Consider the following 22,643-nt stretch of genomic DNA (forward strand, 5'->3'; position numbering starts at 1 on the left):
GTAAAACAATACTAATAACAACAATGGTAATAATGCAGGCAACTAATATTATTAGATGCCTGCTCTGTAGACAATACCTATGTATTGTCTAAGCTGTTGTTATTATTTAACCAGAAGACAACCTTGGCAGACAAGCCTTCTCCATCTAGTTTTAACACGCATGAGGATACTGAACTCAGAGAATATGAGAGCAATTTGCCCTGTTAGCATATATGTATGTTTTTTTAACCACTGTAAAAAACCTGGAACCACTCAGGATGCATCCTCTCCCTCTTAGTCCCCCAAAGGGAGAGAAGAACCATCATTAATGGCAAATAGTGGCCAGCTTTGCATGTTCAGAGAAACTTCTCTGGTAAGGAACTACAGAAATGACCTCTGAAAGTACAATCTTAACGGTTAATGCTTTTGAACCCTGGCTTGTGTCTTTCCAAAGCATGCATTTCTGTTTTGCTGTGCCATCTTTCTTACTGAATTAAGAGAACACTAGAGAGGAGGCTGTGTTTAGAGGGGGCACATCTGGGCAGTATTTCCTCAAGGTGAAGCTTCAGTTGCTGTTCAGATCCTTCAATCTGTCTTAAAGTACCCTAGAAGGGACTTCACTGCATAGCAGCCACTTGGACATCCGTCCCCACCCAAGCTGAAAATCAATAGTGTGAGAGAACTCTCCAACTCAAGGGAGCCTTTTCCGTGTTTGAACAGTGCTGACTCTTAGAAAGTCCTGCATGCTACTTAATCCCATTGAGTTTCCCCATCACTCTCACCTGTGTGTTTCCTCTCTGTCCCATGGAAAGACCTTTGTGCATCCATCACACCTCAATTCCCATCAGTGGTGAAGTTTGGTCACCGGAGGCGTTGACCCTTGTCTCCTCTTCAGTGTCTTAAGGAGCATGAGATGCAGAAGCAGCGTAACTGGGGTTTGAATTGCAGCTCTGCCTCTTACTAGCTGGGTGACCTTGGACAAGCCACTTAAGCTCTCTGTTCAGTTTTCTCATCTGCAAAATGTGGATAACAAAATCTGCTCTGTGGGGCTTCTGTAAGTATCAAAGATAACTTACAAAAAGCAACAGATAAATAGTAAAAGAAAAGTAGTAACTAAAACTGATCTAAGAACACAGCTTGGAAGTCAGGAAACCCTAAGATCCAATCCAGCCATGTGACACATACCAGTCATGTGACTTTGGGGAAGTGATGGAATATCCCTAAAACTCCATCTCCCCATCTACAAAGTAAATGTTATAATTGTATCTACAGTGACTGGCCCTAGGGCTGTGCTCTAGAACTATTAGCTTCAATAATAACATCATTATATTAGTAATGATGATGATTATCACTTAGATTCCACATATGTGATCCCGTGATCTAAAATCTTTGTCTCAGCCAGTAGACAATCGTGTATTACTGTATGGAATTAGGCATCTAGTGGGATGACCGAGGGACTCAGCACTGAGCTGAAAACAGCAGCATGTGGGCATTGTTGTTTAAAGTCTCTGCAGCACGTCGGGGGTAATGTTCCCTCCCAGGCACTTTAATAGACCTACAAAGGAGAAACTGAATCACTAAGTGTCCATTTCACGTATCCCACTACTTTTGTTCTAAGGTGTTATCTTATAGTTGGTAGTAAAAGAAAGAAAGGAGAGTTTGAGAGAGAGAGAAAGAAGGTGGGAGGGAGGAAAAAGAAGAGGAGGGAGAGAGGAAGGAAGGAAAGGAGGAAGGGAGGGAAAAAGGGAATTGGATTAGGAAGAATTTGCCCAAGACACACAGTTTTGTTACTCTTTTAAAAATTTAGACTGGTAAGTGACAATTTAGCGTTGTGTCAGAACTAATTACCTTTCATGTTTCTTCATTTTTGTTTTTTGAGACAGAGTCTCACTCTGTTGCCCTGAGTAGAGTGCCATGGTGTCATTATAGTTCACAGCAACCTAAAACTCCTGGGCTCAAGCCATCCTCTTGACTCAGCCTTCCTAGTAGCTGGGACTACAGGTGCCTTCCATGATGCCTGGCTAGTTTTTTTTCTATTTTCAGTAGAGATGGGGATCTCACTCTTGCTCAGTCTTGTCTTAAACTCTTAAGCTCAAGCAATCCAACCTTCTCAGCCTTCCAGAGTGCTAGGATTATAGGCATGAGCCACCATGCCTGGCCACCTCTTATATATTATAATACTCTATAATTTACAATGTGATTTGATGGTATTTGAAATGATATGATTCCCCTCACAATAGAGAGCTAAAAGAGACTATTGCCCTCATTTTAGCTGGGATACTGAAGTTCAGAGCAAGTTAAACAGTTTTCCCAGATTCGGCAGCTTTAAAGAGGCAAGATAGAACTAGATTACATCTAATCCTGTACATTTTCCATGCACCCACTGAAGTACATTCCCAGCACAGTCTCTTCCACAGCATTATTAGTCTACACAAAGTAGTCTCTCACTGGGATCCAGGTATCCAACTCTGGAGTACACCCTCCTCAGGCCAATGCACCAGAGCTCTCCATTCTATCTGTTGACATGCCAGACTGTCCCCAATTTCAATCCTGACCCATGATTTGTCTGTGACAACATAGCCATCTCAAGGACTGGCCCAGAGAGTAATGCCAGGTGGTGTGATGGAGATTGTGACCCAGGTGACAAATGGGGCTGAGTGACGGGCAAGCCTATATTTGGCATCCCACCTTCAATGACCCTTGCCAGTACCAGGCAACACTGATAAACAAATGGTCCATCCCTTGGCACTTTGCCAGGATAAACTCACATTCCAGGCCTGGCTAGGGGAGTGTTGAGACATAGGAATTCCAAAGCAATGCAGACGGCTGAAAAAGTTATATATGTAAGCCAGGAACTAAATGGGATTTCAAATCATAGTTACTTAATTAGCACATTGGCACTACTTGAATAACCTGAGGTGAGCAACAATGCCTTGCCTTTGAAGAACTTCCCAATACCACTTTAAATTCCATCATACATCCATGACCTTCCCAGGCAGGAAATAATATTATCAACATTTTTCGCCCAAGTTCAAGTGTATAAGGTCAATATCGGGATCCATGTCTCAGATTTAGGGTGCTTTAAAACATCCTTTGCTTTTAGAGACATCTGTGTTAAGATATCTTTTGTAGACAGATTCCCACCTTCAGAAATGGAACTGAATATCCAAGACTACTTAACAGATCTGTGTTGGGTTTCATGTCCTGATGACGTGCATAGGCCAGATTTTTATGACCACTTAAAAACAACCTGTGCTAGAATACATTAGCTTATAAACACAGTATTATCTGTAATCGTATTCCTATTTATATATTCTTTTTTAAGACAGAGTCTCACTTGGTTGCCCTGGGTAGAGTGCCATGGTATCAGTATAGCCCACAGCAACCTCAAACTCTTGGGTTCAAGTGATCCTCTTACCTCAGCCTCCCTAGTAGCTGGGACTACAGCGCCCACCACAACGCCCAGCTAGTTTTTCCATTTTTAGTAGGGATGGGGTATTGCTCTTGATTAGGCTGATCTCCAACTCCTGAGCTCACGAAATCCACCCACCTCAGCTTCCCAGAGTGCTGGGATTACAGGTGTGAGCCACCGCACCCGGCCCTTATTCTCATTTTAAAACAGATGTCTAGGCATTGTTAATACACGCGCATACACACACACACACACACACACTTCCAACTCCATTAACTTGCAGGACATGCCAATGACATCTCTACCAAAAATTTCAATCTAGGGTTGTTTTCATTGAACAGTTCTACATCTTTAATTTTATAATTGTCACTGTCATATTCCTCAATAGAATTTATTAAATTTCTCCTCTATTTTATGTTGAAACTCCAGATCAAAATGAATGTGACCAAAATGATGTGATTCTACCCTTTTTAAAGAAAATATATTATCTTTAATGAGAGAAGAATGGATCTTAGAAGAAGTTAGCTTAAGAAAATACCCATTAATGTTTACATTTTTATGCTACACCTTAATTCTAAATGAGGGGATTGGGCAATCTTAAAAATCTATTCCAACCCTAAAAATCAATAGTTGAAATGGAGTCCAGAAGTAAACATCCTGGGCTTTTTTGGAGGGGATATTAATGCCTCTATCCCTTACTGCTTGGTCTTTTTCCTGCATGAATGTTTTTTCCCTTTTTCTCTATTTGGTGAACTCCTATTAACCCTTCAAAACCCTGTTTGAATGTGATCTCTTCGGTGACCCTCCAGAAACTAATTACTTTCACCTCCACACCAAATGTGGGTAGCTATTCCCTCATATGAATTTTCATAGTACTTCCCACAAGACTCTTACCTGGTATGAAGTATTCTGATTTCTGCCCAACTTCCTCACTAGAGCACGCAGTTCTTCTTAATGCCAGAGGACACACATTACTCATTTGTATAAGTTTTCCTCTCTTAATCCTTCATTGAGTACCTAGTGCAATGTTTGACACCTGATAGGTAGTATAAAGCATGGTGAGTGAGTGAGTGAATGTAGACTTGATTCCAAGCCTTTCAACGCAATTCAAAATCCTTTATTTTTTCCACTGTATACGAAACAACCTGAACAAGAAATAGAAACACTAAATGTTTCCTTTTTAAAAGTTATTTTTAAAATTTTTACTGAATAAACAGAAGAGCCTGCTTCTATGAGAGGAAGGATAGGCTGTTACTAGCTAACCTCACAGTTTTTCTAAGTGGGAAAAGCTCTTTGGGGGACTATTTAGATAGGAATGTTCCCTTCAGTCTGATTATCAGGTTCTGTTTTCTATTTACTTTCCGTTTCTTAGCAAAAAACTGTCTTTATTATGAGACTGTGAGATACAATCCGGACCAGTTGACCCAAGAGGGCTTAGTGTTAATCACCAACTATTATAAGAAGGTGACTGGCTTCCCAGAAGGGAAAGGGAAGGTCAGAAGCAGCCACTCAGAGTAGCCTGATAGTGCTTAGCGTCAATGACAAAATGACACACTGCGCTTCTTAGAAACCAAAGGATCCCAGTGGAAATTCAGCTTCTGTGGGAAGCTGGCAGCATTTAAGAAATTTCATTGCATATCAATAGCTTATTTCATTTCTGCTCTGGGGAAACTGAACACTTAGACTCATACTTACACACAGACACAGAAAGAAAATTATTTTTGAATCCTCTTTTCTGAGCAATACCTCTTAAGCACAGCCCTTTACTGAGGAGGCAATGACAGCACTAGGGCTATCAGCAGCTCCTCGCAACAGAATGTTTCAAGGAGTGCAGGAGGACACGTCCACACCACGGTTTGGCTCCTGCTGAGCACTGTGAATTTAGTCATCACCTTCCTGTACCTCATGTCATTTGGTTCTCTAAAAAATGTAAAGCAGCAAGGAAAAGAATAGCTCCCTTCATTGTATCAGGGGAAAACAGAAGTCAAGAGAAGCTAGGTGGTAGCCCTGGAAGCAGGAGTTAGGTTTCCAGACTTAGCATGGTGCCGATATACCTTACTGTCTGGGTGATAAGGCTCTTAAAAAGGAATTCAGCAATAAGAGGAATAAATGTAAATTGGAGATTTTATATATGATATATTCCTATCAGCGAGATAAGCTAAGACTCTACTACCCAAAGGATAGTCCAGTGCCAGCAGCGGCAGCATTGCCTGGAGTCTATTAGAACTGCAGGATTTCATGCCTCTCCCCAGATCTGCATTTTAGCAAGATCCAAAGGGATTGAGAAGCACTGAGCTAGACATGAGGATAATACCATCTTCCTAGATAACTCCCACTTCTAATGGAATAATTTTTTAAACTTTAGATGGAAAAATAATAATTCTTAAAAATTGTGTATCATTTTATGTACACAAAATTAGCCCACTCATTCCTTCTGAGAACCCTGTGAGATGACATAAGGGAACAAATTTAAAAGAAGAGGAAACTGAGTCCTGAAGTGGTAAGTGATCACTCAAAACCATCTGCAAGTCTGAACTTAATGACTAGCACACAGTTGCTATGTGATGAATGAACAAACCACCAAACGAACTGGGCTGGATCCTGGTCTTCAGGCTATAGCACTACTAGGGATTGGTTGACTTCTGGGGCCACCTAAATTTAGGGTATTTTCTTTATATCCTGTTAGGCTTGACTTTGGTCAGAGAGTCTTCAAGATGCCAAATTGGGGCGGAGGTGCAAAATGCGGGGCCTGCGACAAGACCGTCTACCACGCGGAAGAAATCCAGTGCAATGGAAGGAGTTTCCACAAGACCTGTTTCCACTGCAGTGAGTTGAGTGACCACAGTGGGGCCCATCACAGCCAGAGGGCATAGCCAAGTTCACATTTAACTGCAGATAATGTTAGGCAGTGTGGTTCGAGTGGTGCCGTCCTGAGCCCAGCAGTATTACCATCCCCTGGGAACTTGGTAGAACTCCTAGGCCACCTAGAAGTGAGGGTGCTCTTCCAGCTCAGAGACTATCCATTTCCCTGCAGCTCAAAGTCAGAACAAGCTGGCCTGCCACCGCTTTCTGCAGGGAAAACTTTGGCCCAGTGGCAACATGGGCAATGTGTGACTTGGCAGAGAAAGGAAGCCAGCATTTATCTGGAGCTAGGGTGGATTTGGCTCTCTGTGTTGCCCCCACTGGCCAGCTGTCACTGAAGCCAACTGTGACTGGTCTTGCCTAAGAAAGAAACTGCATCAGGCAGGGGCAACAGGTGCCAATTCTGTAAGAGTCAGAAAGGGAATCATTTCAGGGCCTGGGCACCAGCAACTTTAGGAAGGGAATGTTGACCATCACCCTCCAGACACAGACTCACAAATATCAAAACTGGGGGGAACTTTGAGATCCTGTGATCCCCCTGAAAGTCTGGCTTTGCCCGACTCACATGACTTTGAACAAGTCATTCTCACCTGTAAGCCCAGGTTGTGTGCATCTGCAGGAGCAGCAGAGCCAGTACCTGCAGACTCCCAGTCCAGTGTTCTTTGCATGAGTACATTCTGTAGGGCCTCTTGGTGGATCGGTCCTATTTGGGGAAAAATCAGCCATGGCTTTGAAATGGCCACTTACCTCTCTGCTTCCTTCCAGTAGGTCTGGCTGAAGGGCTAGCTTTCCTAGGTATTTAGCAGGCCTCCTCCCTATCTAGGTCCCTGCTCACACCCCATCATAGCCCCATACCTCAGCCCAGTGCCTGCAAGACACCCAGTAGCTACAAGCTGTTTCAAATAGAACATCTGTTAGGACAGGGAAATACTCCATTCTTATACTGTCAGTAACATCTTATCAGCCACAGGAGTTTCCATTATCACTTACCTCCCACGGCAAACATAATTACCACTGAAGAATAGGTGAGCCACAGTTCTGAGTGATTGGGTTATTTGACTTACTAATGCTTTGGGTTTTAATGATAGGTAATTGTTTTTAAGTCATTTTATACATCCCTCAGATTCACCATTTTTATTATAATTAGCCAGAATTCATTGCTCATGAGAAGTCTTTCCATAACCTCTGGCTTTTGTCCAAAAATAGCCAATGTCCTTTAACAAGAGGACTGAAGAGTACTAGAAAGGACACTGGAATTGGAGTAGAAAGGACTAAGGTTTGAGTCTGGGTTCTGCTGTGTACTAACTGTGTGACCTTGGACTGGTCGTTTCACCACTGTGAGCCCAAATTTCCCATCTGTAAGATGACAGCTGGTAATAAGGAAGAAATTGGGGCTCTTGATCTGAAGTCCAGCCTTCTAAGGCTTTTATTCTCCTTCCATCAACTTTGTTGCCTGAGTGGGGACAGGAAACGGTCAGCAAGATTTCCATGGTAGGGGCTGTCTTGTCTTTCACAGGTAGCAGGAAGATGCCCTTTTCAAAGGATCCTTGGTAGAGGGAACTTGAACATTTGATAGGACAACCCTTTTAACTCTTTGATATTTTCCTTAGAATTCATATGTGGACTGGGGATCTGCACAGGGTAAGTTTCAGTAGTGGTGGACCGAGGGCCCTGGAGAGGAGCTTGCTTTTCTGTATTTTCACTACAAGATTTACCTGTCCACGGGTAATCTTATAGCTGCTGGAAATAGATTCACAAAGGCAGGGTCAACCTTAGATTTTTCCCTGGCCAGGGTTCCCTTGATTTCTAGACAAATCTCTATAATCAGACTCTAGACTAATTCTCTGCTGCCCAAAAGAAACATCATGCAAAAGAAATATAACGAAGGCCACGTATGTATTATAAATATAAATGTTCTAATATTAATCATAGTTTTAAAAGGGCACAGAGAAACAGATGAGATTAATTTTAAAACATTTCACTTAACCCAATATATCCAAAATATTACAATTTCAATGTATAATCAATATAAAAGCTATTAATGGAATATTTTACATTCTTTTGTATTTGTACTAAGAGTTTAAAATCTGGTGTGCCATTTTGTGCTTAGAACACATCATGTGACTAGTGGCTGTGTTATTGGACAGCACAGCTGTTCTTTTTGTATAGAAACTGGTTAGAAGCCAGTAAGTGGCTGCAGAATTGGACAGGTCATGGGAGGGTATAGACCAGTGGTTCTCAACCTGTGGGTCGTGACCCCTTTGTAACAATGAAAACACATCCTGCATATTAGATATTTACTTTACGATTCATAACAGTAGCAAAATTATAGTTATGAAGCAGAAACAAAAATAATTTTATGGTTGGGGGGTCACCACAACATGAGGAACTGTATTAAAGGGTCACAGCATTAGGAGGCATTAGGAAGGTTGAGAACCACTGGTATAGACAGTCTTGGAGTGATAAGTCTGAGTACTGGACTAGGAGTCAAAAGACCTGAGATTAGCCATGGATGACTTTGCAACTTATTATTGGCTAATAGTGGACAAGTGCTTGACCTATATTGACACATGAATGGATTCATTCGTTCATCCTGTCAACAAATGTTTACAGAGAACTAATTCTGGCCAGGCCCTGTGCGAGGTTCTGGAGCTATTAAGACAGCCTTATCTTCAAGGCTGTTGACTATCAGTGACTATGTGATCAACTGTTCTGGAGACTGGTAACCGACAGCAGTAAGAGGGTAGAGATAGGTATAGGAGGCATTTTCCCTAAAAATTAGTCTTCATAAAATAATTTGCCTTTAAATTACTTTTTTCTTTTTTTAAATTTCAGATTGCCGTGAGAGTACAAATGTTTAGGTTACATTGTTTTCATTTCCAAGGGAAAGTTCAAGTTGTAGTTGAGCCCTTCACCCAGGGGGGCGTGCTGGACACCCTCACATTGTGCACCTTGGGTGAGATCCCACCAATCACCCTCCCTCCTCCAGCCGAAAGCCTTCCTTTCCACTCCCCTTTGCTAGGCTATACTTAACATTTTTCTTTGGTGTGGCCGTGTAGTTGTTTATATATTGGTTTCATATTAGTATCAAGTACATTTGATACTTTTCAGAGAATTTTAAACACAACACAATGTTGATGGAATAGTTAAATGAACTCCCAGGTGCCCTTATGCCTAGTGCACGATCTCAGCCCCTGGCTGATCCTACCTCATCTACAACCTCATCTCTTCCTTCACTTCCATATTCAATTACTTCATTTTTTTTAAACAACAAAATCTGGCTTTGCCCGACTCACATGACTTTGTGAGACTGAAATAACCTCATTTAATGCTGGATTGCTTATAGAGATCATCTGATGGATTTTTTTATTATTAAATAAAAGGCAAATAAATTTAATGCACATATGTTATCATTCCTGGGATACAATCTCACTGTTATAAGCACTGAGTATCACAATGAACAACTGCTTTGCAACTGTCATTGTTTCGAAGCAATGTAGCAAGTTGTTAAACTGCGGAGCTCCTGTATCTTTTTTTTAAAGCTGACCTAATGTTATGCTCCTAGGTCTTTCTTGCTGAGATACAATTTCTGGGTGACAATCTCCTACTCAAGTATAAAATAGGGCTGATTCTCAAATGGTACAGACAGAGTAAAGATGAGCTGCTCAGGAAAGTGGGGTCAGCTGCCCCCTAAAGTGACTCTGGCGATGAGGAAGATGCTGATATTGAAGATGCAAGGAATTGGAGAGATTTGTCCCCTGAATTTGTGTGATATTAAAAAAAATACATTTCCAAATCAATATATTGTTGACTTATTTTACTAAATTAAATACTACAAGTATATATTTGACATTTTCTTTTTTTTTCACTTTTTTTTTTTTGGCTGGGGCTGGGTTTGAACCCACCACCTCTGATATATGGGGCTGGTGCCCTACTCCTTTGAGCCACAGGTGCTGCTTGACATTTTCCTTTATATCTTTAAAAATTTAAGCTTGCAAAAAAAATATTTCTGTAAATCTTCTCTTTGGAAAAATGGGAAAATTTGTTGCCTTATATTTGGGGCTGTTTTATTTTAGGCAATATGCAGTAATGGGGGGGGTGTCAGGTCTGTTCCCATTACTACCTCACCTGCTTCCAGACTGGACCAAAATTAAATTAGACTCTATGAATATCACAATGCTCTTCAAGGGCCATGAATAGCACAGAGCCACTCAATCCTGATTCTTACAAGATTAAAAACAAATAAGCATCTCTCCTGCCTCCACAGGTACACACACACACACATACTTCCCTGGTGTCATTTGGGTAAAACACTCAGGGACGTGGTTCTTAGTAGGTCTAAGACCACCCACATGGTTTCAGGGATGACCTTCTCCCCTTTTAATTTTTATTTATTTATTTATTTTTGGGACAGAGTCTCCACTTTGTTGCCCTTGGTAGAGTGCTGTGGCATCATAGCTCATAGCAACTTCAGACTCTTGGGCTCAAGCAATCTTCTTATCTCAGCCTCCCAAGTAGCTGGGACTACAGGTGCCTGCCACAATGCCCAGCTATTTTTTAGAGACGGGGTCTTGCACTTGCTCAGGTTGGTCTCAAAACCTGTGAGCTCAGGCAATCCAACTGCCATGGCCTCTCAGAGTGCTAGGATTACAGGCTTGAGCCACTGCGCCTGGCCCTTCACCCATTTTTAGATGGTTTCCGTTCAACCCAATCTCCTCATCTGTGAAATCAGGACCATCTTGGAGTGTATAATTTAGGAAGGATGCTCTGGTCAAGAATCAAAGTTGTATTGTTGGCTCAAGGGCCCCCGTGCTGGGTCTCTGGCACAGGGCCTGGCATTGCAAGTGCAGGGAAGGAAAAGATTCTCAACTCCAACTCACTGACCCTTCCTTTCCCTGGCAGTGGCCTGCAGGAAGGCCCTGGACAGCACGACAGTTGCGGCGCATGAATCAGAGATCTACTGTAAGATCTGTTACGGACGTAGGTATGGCCCCAAGGGGATCGGGTATGGACAAGGCGCTGGCTGTCTCAGCACGGACACGGGCGAGCACCTCGGCCTCCAGTTCCAACAGTGAGTTACCACCCACTCCCCCCTCCCTGTTAGAGTCTCTGAGTTATCAAGACAGTTCATTCAGTTCCCATAACAACGTTTTGTGGAAGCGAGCGAATTGACTCTATTGTTGACTTGCCAACAATAGGATACTCAGCCTGACCAAGTTTGAACACTGTGTCATCTCTCCAAAGACTCTCTTTAAATTATCTGCCTTTCTAAAGGGCAATTACTTTTACACCATGGCTCTTGGTTTGCATGTCAAGAGAAAACCCAGAATGTACAGATGTTACATTGTTTGACCTCTGCAAAAATCACATGGAGTCTCTTTTTTTCCCCTTTGAGCGTTTCTGTGTAAATCACGAAAATGTGGCAGGGATGCAATGGCTATTCTCTATGTGCTTGTCAGGAAAAGATTTCTGACCTTAGGTTGTAAGATGACTAATGTCCCATGGCAGGGGGAGTGTGTCTGCAGGGATGAGCTGAGCTTCGGAATAAACAACCAATTATGATTATTCTTGGGGCCTCCCTGGCAGCCCATGGCCAATATAGTGCTGGCCAATCGAGTGCACCCACCGTTATCCCAGGGGAGCTGGGACGTCACACTGGCTGCTTCCATCCACAAGCCTGCTCCCCTTGGTCCATTTTCTTAATGATCACACTGACCAAATCTCAGACCTGAGGATAGTCTGATGGCCACTGGCCTGCAGCTACTATCTGGCCAGCTAGCATCTGGGCTCAGCTCTATAGTGGAACTGGACACAAAGGCCCACCTCGGCTGAGGAAGTGTCCCATGGTGGCACTGCCTCAGAGAGCACTCAGATATCTGAGGAGTCAGCCCTTCAAAAGAGAGTGACCCATGGGAGAGCCTGGAAAAGTGGAGGAATGCGTGATTAGTCCCGTTAAGGAGAGAATTTCTCTTTGTTAATTTTTCTCATTAGTCAATCTCAGCTGGAGACTCCTCTTCTCAAAGAAAAGATGATACCAACAGCATTCTCTGTCTCACAATGACTGGAGTTCATCTTTCACCATTAGGGCTTTCTTTTGATGCTGCACAAACAGTAACAAAAGTCTTAAGACCGGGGATTTCATCCCAGCTGCACCACATATGTGAGCTGCCCACCCTTGGCATTGCAAGGATCATCCTGTTGATCCCACTCTGCTCCCCCGGCTCTACTTACTACTGTACAGGGTTGCGGCCAGGTTCAAGGAACCTGATGTGCAAGGAAACATGTAAAGAAATAAGCACCCAAGGGACTATCATTGTGCATCTGTTTTGGACACTGTTCTCCTGAACAGGTGACCTTCAGATGCAGAATGACAGCGGGAACTGTAATGAGGAACTCACCAGTTCATTGGACTGTGGTTTGTCAGGAACTGAGTAACACCAACTGTCAAGGTCTCATCTTGCCCTCTAATTTTCACAGCTCACTTCAGAGAGGAAAACAGTGGCCTTCAAGATAGTACAGGAAAACACAAACAAGCACGGCAGCATTGACAACCAGCAATGACAACACAGGCTGACACGCCAGGAACGCTTGTTAAGTACTTCACAACAGAAAGGAAAAATTTAAACCATCGTAGCTAACGTGTATTAGCTCTTCCTACATTCACGCTTCTAGGTGCTTTACATATGTCACCTCACTGAACCCTCTCAACAACGCTATGAGAAAGGCACCATGATTATCCCCCTTTCCAGATGAGGAGTCTAAGGCACAGAGAAGTGAAGTAACTTACTTAAGGTCACACAGCTTGTACTGTTGGGCAAAGGAGGTCTACGTTTCATTCTTCTGCCTATTTGCACCAGGTCCCCAAAGCCAGCGCGCTCAGCTACCACCAGCAACCCTTCCAAGTTCACTGCGAAGTTTGGAGAGTCAGAGAAGTGCCCTCGATGCGGAAAGTCAGTCTATGCTGCTGAGAAGGTCATGGGAGGTGGCAAGGTAAGGCCTTCTGTGTAAGTTGAAGGGGATTTGCTCATCGCCACCAGACCAGCTGGAAAGAATGGGCGAGAAAGTGGGAACTGCAGGCAGGCGGGGCCAGGCCTCTCATTCTCCTTAGCTTCTAGAACCACTTTGGAAAACCACACACCCTCACCCACTCTCCCAGGATGTGACCACTGTCCTGTAGGCCCTTCGAAAATTAGAATTAGTGCAGTTAGATGCAACAAGCATTAACTTACTAGATGGGCAGCGTCCAGTAAAATCTGCAGGAATGCAAAGGTCCACATGCTCCCTGATCCTAAGTGTTCACAGTCTTTCCAAAAAGATGTCATCCCTGGACCCCTCACCATTGCTTAACTCAGCCTGCTGTAGGCATCACATCCCATGGATATAGGAAATGGCTCACAGTAGCAAGAAGTATCCTAATTCATAAATGTCCCAGCTGTCTGGGAAGGCATCAGATGTCTGAGATAGTCATGCATTCACACTCTGCAAGTTCCAGTTTCAGTCCCAGAGCCAGGGTATTTCCTCAGCTGGACCTGAGGAAAGAGAAAATCCTGTTTACACCAAATTGGGGAGGGGAGAGAAGAACTATGGAGAGCATCTGGCCTCAAACACTGGCAGTTTCCACCCCAAGACCAGCCATCTGAAGACATAAGAGAACCTCTAGGCTGAGATGGGAACATCACTTGAGCCCAGGAGTTCTAGGTCAGCCTGGACAACATAGAGAGACTGCCATCTCAAAATTTTTTAAAATGAGTGAATTTCCTGCATAATCGCCTTATTTCTTACTTTTTACCTTCTTTTAACTTTATATTCAATGTAAATGTTGCCCACTGCTCCAAGCCCAAGTCCTTTTCTGACCATTTGCTTAGATCTTATTGGCTGGGGGAAGCCCTTCCCTGATCAGTGTATTCTGAGGGAATACATACACACATCACCCTGATGACTCACTCCATTTACAGGGCTCTGAGAATTGCTGGCCAAAGTCATAGCATTTCACTTTCTCCAAACCCCTGGAAAATTATTTTGGGGGTCCACTGGGTCAGTGAAGGGCTGATACAATGGCACTGCTTTGCATGCTGCTGGTCAGGGGACTTGAAATGAAAACAGAATGTACTGCTCACTTCAATAAATGTGCAACTCTCTTATGCCCTTTAGCCTTGGCACAAGACCTGTTTCCGCTGTGCCATCTGTGGGAAAAGTCTGGAGTCAACGAATGTCACTGACAAAGATGGAGAACTTTACTGCAAAGGTAAATGATTCCAGAATCTTTCTTGGAAAGAAAGTCTCTTGGGAAGAGAAGTTGTGTTCACACGTAAGGACCTGCCTGTGTCTGCCAGAGGCAGCTCCACTCAGCCTGGGCAGGGTTTGCATTCTCAGGATGGAGGGAAAATCCACCTCTGGAAAAGCGATCTCCTGCCCACCCAGCTCTGGTCCTCTCCATTGGAGCACCTGGCAGCAACTGGACACTTGCTGATGCTCAGTGGTTCAGGGTAGCTGGGTGTCTGGGGAAGAGAGGAAGAGAGGAAGGTGTGACACCCCTGGCCTTGGAAGAGGCCTGAAGCATGGACAAACAGCATCATAGTCCCTTCTGAAAATCCAAATGCCTCTGTCCACCTAAGTGCCCAATAAGGGGTGACTGGAGGAGAGTGAACCTTCGAGTTTATCACTACGTATCTCTGTCCTCCTCCTTCCCTCCCCACCTGACATTTCTGTTTCTGATGCATATCACTATTGACCACAGGGACAGATCTGGTTTTCCTCCTGGTCCTCACAGCTCTGCCTCTTTCAAGTCTCCATAATCCCTTGGTCTTGAGGAGAAGTGGTAGAGGCTTAGCTCCCCTTCCTGGAACCAGGAATGGAAGAGATCAATGGCAGAACAACAATTCTTTTGCTTTGTGGAGCTTCATCATTTAGTGATGGTGCCTCAAGATCACTGAATGAGTATGTTGAAATGGAGCAGGAAGAGCTGTGGAAAGGACCTCAGCAGGGAGGACTTTATTAATCATTGACTGTAGGTTGGCAAAGCTTTTCCCATGATGAGACAGGAACAATCCACTATCTGACAGATGATTGCTGTCTCCTGGCAGTAGAAGACATGGAGGGTCCTTGGCATTCATAGGCTATAAAACCCCCAAATGTTGCTGCAGTCAGCAGGGAGATCAGCATGTAATGCATCAACAATTGCATTTCAAAATGAAAAGAGCTATAGTAGAGGAACATTCATAATGCGATGGACTATAAAACAGAAAGTAATCAGGTTGGGGTGATGAGAAAGGCACCAGAGAAGACACGCTGCCCCGAGGGTGTGAAGAGTGAATGGATGTGGGTTTGGAGGGAGCATTCCAGGAAGAGGGAGCTGTGATTACAAAGAGCCTAAGGAGGGACATCACGGTTCATTCCAAGAACTGCAAGTGGTCTTCTGTGTCTGCAGTGTTGGAAGGGAGGCAGGAAGGGATGAGGCTGGGCAGGCAATCCAGAGCCAGATTCTGTTGAGTAAATGAGAAAATGATTGAACAAACACACCTAGTAAAGTGAGAAGAAGTATAAACGATTTTATTGGCAGATCAATCATTTTTGAATTTATTTAAAACTTAACTTAGGCATAAAGTCATCAAGAGGGTGCCTCTAAAAGGTAAAAGGACAGTGCCCAGAGTGTAGACTCTGCAATAACGGTGCTAACCAATGCATTCTCTCTCCCCTCATCCCCTTCTCGTTCACAGTTTGCTATGCCAAAAATTTTGGGCCTACGGGTATTGGGTTTGGAGGCCTTACACATCAAGTGGAAAAGAAGGAGTGAAAAGGTGTACCGTCTCTCAGATTTTTCGCCAGCCTCAAGTATTTGACAAGTAATCCTACACAGAAACCGTTCCCCAAACAGCCTCTCACTTGTAGTTGGACAGTGTTTCTCTTCAGAAGTGATAATAGTGTTTACCTAAAGTTAGAAGAGATCTTTGGATGAAAATTACATAAAATTTAATCTGTAACAAATGTTTTATTATGTACGATACATGGGGTGGGAGAGGCAATAAATACATTTTAGTGGTATCTTGGGTTGTGTCCAGATCTTTTGTCTTGGATAAAGGGAAATTTTCAACAAAGCATAAAGCTAGTTCAAAAAACTTTTTGCAGAGCATGTAATAAGTCTGGGTGTCAACTGGAAAAGGAGTCAGAAGGAACAAACATCCGGGAAATGAAGGCGTTCTTTCTGTTGAGTGTTTCTGAGTTACTGTTAATGGAGAAGAAAACAATTTTGGGAGAAAATAGAGAACATGATAGCAAATTCTAAAAGGAAAATCAAAACTAATAAAATTGCTGAAGAGGTGATCCTTTGTCCTAACGTGAGCTTTGTAATATTAAACGTTTCATGAAAACTAAAAAATGACAACAAAATGTGGCATTTGCTTCTGTATTATAAATGACATGTGGAAGATTTTCTTTTATTTTAGGACAATTCCCTGGGGTTTAGCAATTTTCTTAAAACTTCTACATTAAATTGCCAGCCTGTCAAATGAAATGCAGCCAATTAGAAATGTCTTTCTTCGCTTCTTCAATAAGTTCTCACAGCTCAAGTGTTTGTATTTTCTCAGGCTTCTGTTAACAACCACAGCATTTCTCTCACCACCAAGCAATTCTGAATTACTTGGAGTAAATGAAAGCAAATGAAAATCTATTGATAAAAACTAGGAAACACCAGGATAACCCACAGGTTTTTCTATGCTTCAAGTCCAAGAAAGGTTTGTGTTTGTTGGATTTTTTTTTTTTTGAGACAGTCTCACCCAGTTGCCCAGGCTAGAGTGCTATGGTGTCAGCTTAGCTCACAGCAACCTCAAACTCCTGGACTCAAGCAATCCTCCTGCCTTAGCCTCCCGAGTGGTGGGGACTACAGGTGCCTGTCACATGCCTGGCTACTTTTTCTATTTTTAGTAGAGATTGGGTCTTGTTCTTGTTCGGACTGGTCTCAAACTCCTGGCCTCAAACAATCCATCCACCTTGGTCTCCCTGAGTGGGAGTGGATTACAGGGGTGAGCCACCCCGACAGGCCTTAAGGCTTTCTTTAAATTTGGGACTGGGTAGGTGCTGTCTTGGACAAAGCTCTGCACATACTTTCAAAGCAATCATTCCTTAAATAACCTCATTTAAACGTAATTATCTCTTTAAAGGCTCTTTCTCCAAATGTAATTACATTCTGAGGTACTAGGGGATAGGGCTTCAATGTAAGGATTTTTGGGAGATACAATTCAAGCCATTAACAGTTTATAATGTAAGGATTTTCACAAGCTGGCCTCAGCCTTACCCCCTCAGATTATTAGCTTTAGATAATCTCTTCCATCCAAGTTTCAGCTACACTGAAAAGACATGAAGCTTCCCAACTATGCCCTGTACCCTCACCCCAGCATGCCTTTGCTCATGCTGTTACTTCTGCCTGGAATTCCTGGAAGATGGAACCCCCTGACTTTACCCTTTAACCCAACTGCTTAGCCTGGTGAATTCCTATTAAGACAGTCACAGGTCGAAGGCCATCTCCTCTGCAAATCATCCCTCAACTACCTGAGCAGAATTAATCCACCTCTGTGCTACCTACCATAGCTGGTATATAATTAACATCACACTATTTCATTGCATTGAAATTTTGAATTCCCATTTGCCTCTTTGTTAGCATGTGACATGCTTACATTCATAGGACTGGACAAATAGTAGCCACTTAACAACCATTTGTTGAATGAATGAAACGGAAGTGTAGACCAAACTACATGCAAAGTCTGCTAGAATTTAAAATAAGGGACTGTTACATACTGGAGGGTAGGAGCTTAGAAAGGAATAAACAAAACAAAGGCAGAACCTCACTGTGGTTCAGGGGCAGCTGAGTTTCTTCTGCTTCTTGGGCACATAGTTTACTATATTTCTCAGGCACCCCTGCTGTTGAGTGGGACGTGTGACTGGGTATGGCCAGTGGAGACCTGGCTTCTATAACCTTTAGGTCAGCCTCCATTCTCTCCATACCTCTGGACGCAGATTTTAGGAAATAGTTGAGCCACCAGCTGGAAAGGAGCTTGGGACCCTCATGGAAGGACTCTTCTTAACAGCTAAATGGACTGTAACATAAGGAATAAGTAACACTGTGTTAAGCCACTGGGATTAGGGGAATATTTATCATCACATTAATTTCCCAGACTAATACACACCTGAAATATCAAATGTGCTACATTCAAATCATTCTACTTCTCACAGGTTCAGTGTCATTGTTATGATGTTAATTATATACCAGCTATGGGACAGTGTCATCCTGTCTAAGCCCCAGGGGGCATCATCAAGATTTTGCTTAATATTTGTGGAAGTTGTTCAAATTTGTTGTTTCAACTTTGTGACTATAAAGATCTTCGCAGAAAATAATCAAGTTATGGCAGTTAGCTTAATAGTCACATTCCCCTGGCCCTGACAACTGGGTTTACCTTGGCCTTAAAATGAAACAAAAACTAAACCTTACTATTATGCCCCAAGATACTGCCTTCTGCCCTCCTCTGAGCCACTAGATTCTGGTGACAATCACATCATCTATGCAGATGACTCCTATCCGTGCCTTGCTCTCTTTGTAACTGCCTTCCAGATGTTCCCACTAGATAGACTGCAAGTATCTTGAACTCAGTAGACACACAACCACCAAATGCATTAGCTAGTCTCCCCCAATGTTTTCCTTATTTTTCAGAACAGGATTGCCGCCCTCTCATTCATTGCATTCAACCCCACCTCCAGGGACAAAGCCCATCTTTGTCCTTTTTTCCCCCCACATCCAACCAGTGACATGGGCCTATGGAATTTCTCCTATGTCACTGTTTCAAGCCTTTATTACTTCTTACCTAGACCCTCATCAACAGCTTATCTCCAAACATTCTTTTGTGAGAAATGCAAAAACCATACTAGTTATTTTAACAGAGAGAATTTAATAGAGGAAATTGGCTAAACAGATGCTGATTTTTTTTGGAGAAGTAAAGAGGAAACACACTGACCTAACACAGAGATATTAATTGCTGGAAGCAGCTCCACTCTTGGGGCTGGGGAAACAGAAAAATGATGCGATATCATAATTTGGATGCTTAGGGGGGGAAGTCTCCCAGGGTAGGGGTCAGGCCTCTGAAGATAGAGCCCTGACTGGTCATTGCTAGTGCTTCTAAGAGGGCATGATGAGGCAGATTTTGCTTTGTACAGAAGAAAAATTAGACACGATTTCAACTGTCATGGTGAAGGGCCCTTGTCAGAACACCACTGGGAAGAATAGCTAGCAAATACGACGGACAAAGTGCAGTTATCTCCCCTCCTACCAGTCTACTGGCAGACTTTAATGGGAAGTCTGGTAGCAAGAAGGCTGTAGATTACAGAATCCTAACCCCAAAACATAAAACACAGGGTACAGAAGGGTAGATTTGGTGTGTTTCTCTTCCTCCAGCTTCTTTCCCTGTAATCAGTTTTTCATAAGCCTTCTAAATTCATAGCCAACATTTACCAAGTACAATTCTAAGCACTTTTGAAATTAATACATTAATCCTCACAATTTTTGGAGGCATATACCATTATTATCAATAATAATAGTAAATTATTACTCCATACAAATGAGGAAATGGAGGCACTGGGGAGCTTAGTTGTTTGCCCAAAGAAATAAAAGTAACATATGATAACTAGGGGGACCAGGATTCAAACCCAGGGTCCTTAGAAACTGGTCTCTTTGCCACAACTGCCTACCTATAAAACAGATTCTCAAACTTTTATTTAAAAAAAAACCTTTCACACCTATGTGTACCTGAGGGAAAGGAAAACTAGAAGGGAAGGGGTAAGATTCCTTAAGCAAATGATTTTCAAACAGTAGTGTGTACAGGTAAGAATCACACAGGTAAGAATCTGACAAACATTAGAATTTGAGAACTCACACCACAGAGACTGATTTGAAATGTCTGAAAAAGGTGGTTAAGAATTTTTAACAAGTGAGCCCGGGACCCCCACCCTACCCTTGTGTTTTTAATCTAAATGACCTTTGGACAATTTGGACCATAATACTTACTTGGTAGGGGTTACTGAGAAAGGACATAGCCTAAAAAAAGTCCTTTTGTCCCTCAATTTAGAATCAGCTTCAAACACGATTTTGATCACATCATGTCTTGCTTAAAACCCCTTTAATTTGTTAAAAAAATAATTCAAGTATTTACTGAGTGAACACCATGTGTCAGGTAATATTTTAGGTGGCTGAGACTCTAGAGCGGCAACCCCACTTAGGATCTATGTGACCTTGGAGAAGACACAAACTTCTTTTGACTTTAGTTTCCTTATATGCAGAGGCTTTGCAGAGAAAGGAGAATGGATCCTTGAAGAACTGAAAGGTCAATGTGATTAGAGTACTAAGCATGGTCCAGCTTGATGGCAGTAAAACAGGATTATATCATTCAGGGCCTTGTAGGTCATGATAAGAATTTTAGCTTTTACCCCCAAAGCAATGGGAGCCCACAGGTTTTTCAGCAGAATGGTGCCACACCCAAGGGCATATATATATTATACACATTTTCTCCAGAACACCAGTTTACTTTGAGGGCATTAAAAATACTATTCTTCAAGAATTTCTTTTTTCACTTTTGTCACCCTCCATTGGGTGCCATGGTGTTATAGCTCACAGCAACCTCCGACTCTTAAACTTAGGTGATTCTCTTGCCTCAGTCTCCCAAGTAGCTGGGACTACAGGTGCATGTCACAATGCCCAGCTATTTTTTGTTGCAGTTGACATTGTTGTTTAGCTGGCCGGGGATTGAACCCGCCAGCCTCCGTGTATGTGGCTGGCCCCATAACCATTGTGGTATGGGTGCTGAACCAATCTTCAAGAATTTCTATGTTCTATTTTCTAAGTAAGATGGAAAACTAAATAAGTTCTTGCTTATTATTGCTAACAGTAATCTCAATTCATTCCTGTAATTATAAACTAGTTTCTCTATGTCCTAGATACATCTTTTCTCAATTTAAAATTCTAGAAGTGTTAAGCATCACAAAGTAAGTCTCAACTACAAAAAAATTTTTTTATTAAGTGTGAAAGTAAAACAGATACAGCTACTTAATTTTTTTACATATTTATAGACACAACAGAGACAAATAACTTAGCAAAAATTTCAAGTTTAAAGAATAGTACTATTTTGAAATAGCCAATAATGTATCTGAAAATACTTCATTTTATCCATAATTGGTGAATCTTATCTCTAAAAAACGGGAATTTTCACTTTCCTGTGAAAAATATTATTATTTTTTTTTTTTTTAGATGTCTGCCAAATTACACAGGAATAGTCCCTCTTTCGAAATCTAAAAAACTGTAATGCCTTTATTGAGAACTTCTGTTTTTACAAAATGGCTTTGAAAACTACTGATGTTTCCCCTTGGGCTTAGGTGAACTCTAAATCTTCACTTTCAGATCATAGGGCGTCAACATACACAAAAACAAATCAGACTGAGAGTTTTGGGTTACTTTGCTTTATACTGAGCGAAGAACTTTCTCCTTGGCCGGGTGAAAGACCATGGTGTACTGTGATGTCCAATCCACCACACAGGGCTTCACCAGGCCAAAGCAGCCACATTGAAAGAAATCTGCCAGGTTCTGGATGAATCCGAGGCTGCCAAAAAAAGAAAACATATCTTACTACATTTCCTGTGTAGTTCTTGACAAATGTTCACTCATACCACACACATTTGTTGAGCATCTATAATATACAATGTCCTTCAAAGTTTCTGCAGAAGAAATCCAGAAGTAAATATGATCGTTCCTGGGTTTCTGAGACCTTAAAACTGAAGCCTAATTCCTTTTGTAAGCTTAAATCCCTGTCTTGAGATTCCCTGGATGTATAGCAAATTAATTGTTTTTGTTTTTTTTTTTTCAGCACTTTATTTTGGGTCTCCCACTCACTGGTTTTACTAACATCAATTTCTTTCTTTTAATTCTCTCTGCCCTTATTTAAACTTTGATTATCTTAAAGGTCACAAAAGCCAGAACACCTGAACTCAACAAAATGCTTTTTTGTCCCTTAACCTTCTAAGTAGCTCTCTAAATGTTAACCTGGTCTCAATACCTCCTAACTCATCTTACATATTGCAGACTGTCTTCTCCTCCTAAAACCCTGATCTGTTCATAGCTTGTCACCTCCCAGTCAAAACCCTTTAAGGCTCCTTCTCTCCCTCAAGGCTTAAATCCAAATTCCACATCTTTGTATTCAATGTCCTACTATACAATGTACTACTCACATTCTAGCTCCCCAAACTCATCTTTATAAACCTCTGGCTCCAGCTATTCTGGCTCTATTTTCCCACAATCATAAGTGCATGTGTCTGGAATCCACCTGGGGGGAAGCTCAGCCTCTACCTCAAGTAACCCTCT

General features: G+C 42.3%; 2 protein-coding genes and 1 pseudogene across 4 annotated transcripts in view; 1 reads left to right on the top strand and 2 right to left on the bottom strand.

Annotated features, from left to right (window-relative positions):
- Nucleotides 1-247: 247 nt before the first annotated feature.
- Nucleotides 248-391, bottom strand: LOC128566283 (uncharacterized; annotated as a pseudogene).
- A 5,686-nt stretch (nt 392-6,077) lies between these two features.
- On the top strand, nt 6,078-16,294 carry CSRP3 (cysteine and glycine rich protein 3). Of its 2 annotated transcripts, XM_053562184.1 has the most exons (5): nt 6,078-6,217; nt 11,156-11,324; nt 13,111-13,243; nt 14,405-14,498; nt 15,970-16,294. In XM_053562184.1, exons 1-5 carry the CDS (start codon nt 6,106-6,108, stop codon nt 16,044-16,046), a joined length of 585 nt encoding a protein of 194 aa, XP_053418159.1. In that variant the 5' UTR covers nt 6,078-6,105; the 3' UTR covers nt 16,047-16,294. The 2 variants fall into 2 exon arrangements, with proteins under 2 accessions (XP_053418159.1, XP_053418160.1); XM_053562185.1 differs by lacking the exon at nt 11,156-11,324 and having other exon boundaries at nt 6,082-6,217.
- Nucleotides 16,295-21,262: 4,968 nt separating this feature from the next.
- Nucleotides 21,263-22,643, bottom strand: part of ZDHHC13 (zinc finger DHHC-type palmitoyltransferase 13) — a 65,857-nt gene continuing 64,476 nt past the window's right edge. For both annotated transcript variants that reach the window (XM_053561882.1, XM_053561883.1), the window contains exon 17: nt 21,263-21,885. In XM_053561882.1, the coding sequence (XP_053417857.1) occupies nt 21,747-21,885 (139 nt within the window). In that variant the 3' untranslated portion in view covers nt 21,263-21,746. The remainder of the gene's footprint in view (nt 21,886-22,643) is intronic.

This window comes from Nycticebus coucang, chromosome 14, assembly GCF_027406575.1.
Source record: "Nycticebus coucang isolate mNycCou1 chromosome 14, mNycCou1.pri, whole genome shotgun sequence".
Classification (NCBI taxonomy): domain Eukaryota; kingdom Metazoa; phylum Chordata; class Mammalia; order Primates; family Lorisidae; genus Nycticebus; species Nycticebus coucang.

What these genes read in the sequence shown, in the direction of transcription:
- CSRP3 (XM_053562184.1), top strand. Translation starts at nt 6,106, where the DNA reads ATGCCAAATTGGGGCGGAGGTGCAAAATGCGGGGCCTGCGACAAGACC. An exon ending in CTCGGCCTCCAGTTCCAACA is followed by an intron (nt 11,325 to 13,110) that starts GTGAGTTACCAC and finishes TATTTGCACCAG; the next exon opens with GTCCCCAAAGCCAGCGCGCT. An exon ending in AGGTCATGGGAGGTGGCAAG is followed by an intron (nt 13,244 to 14,404) that starts GTAAGGCCTTCT and finishes TATGCCCTTTAG; the next exon opens with CCTTGGCACAAGACCTGTTT.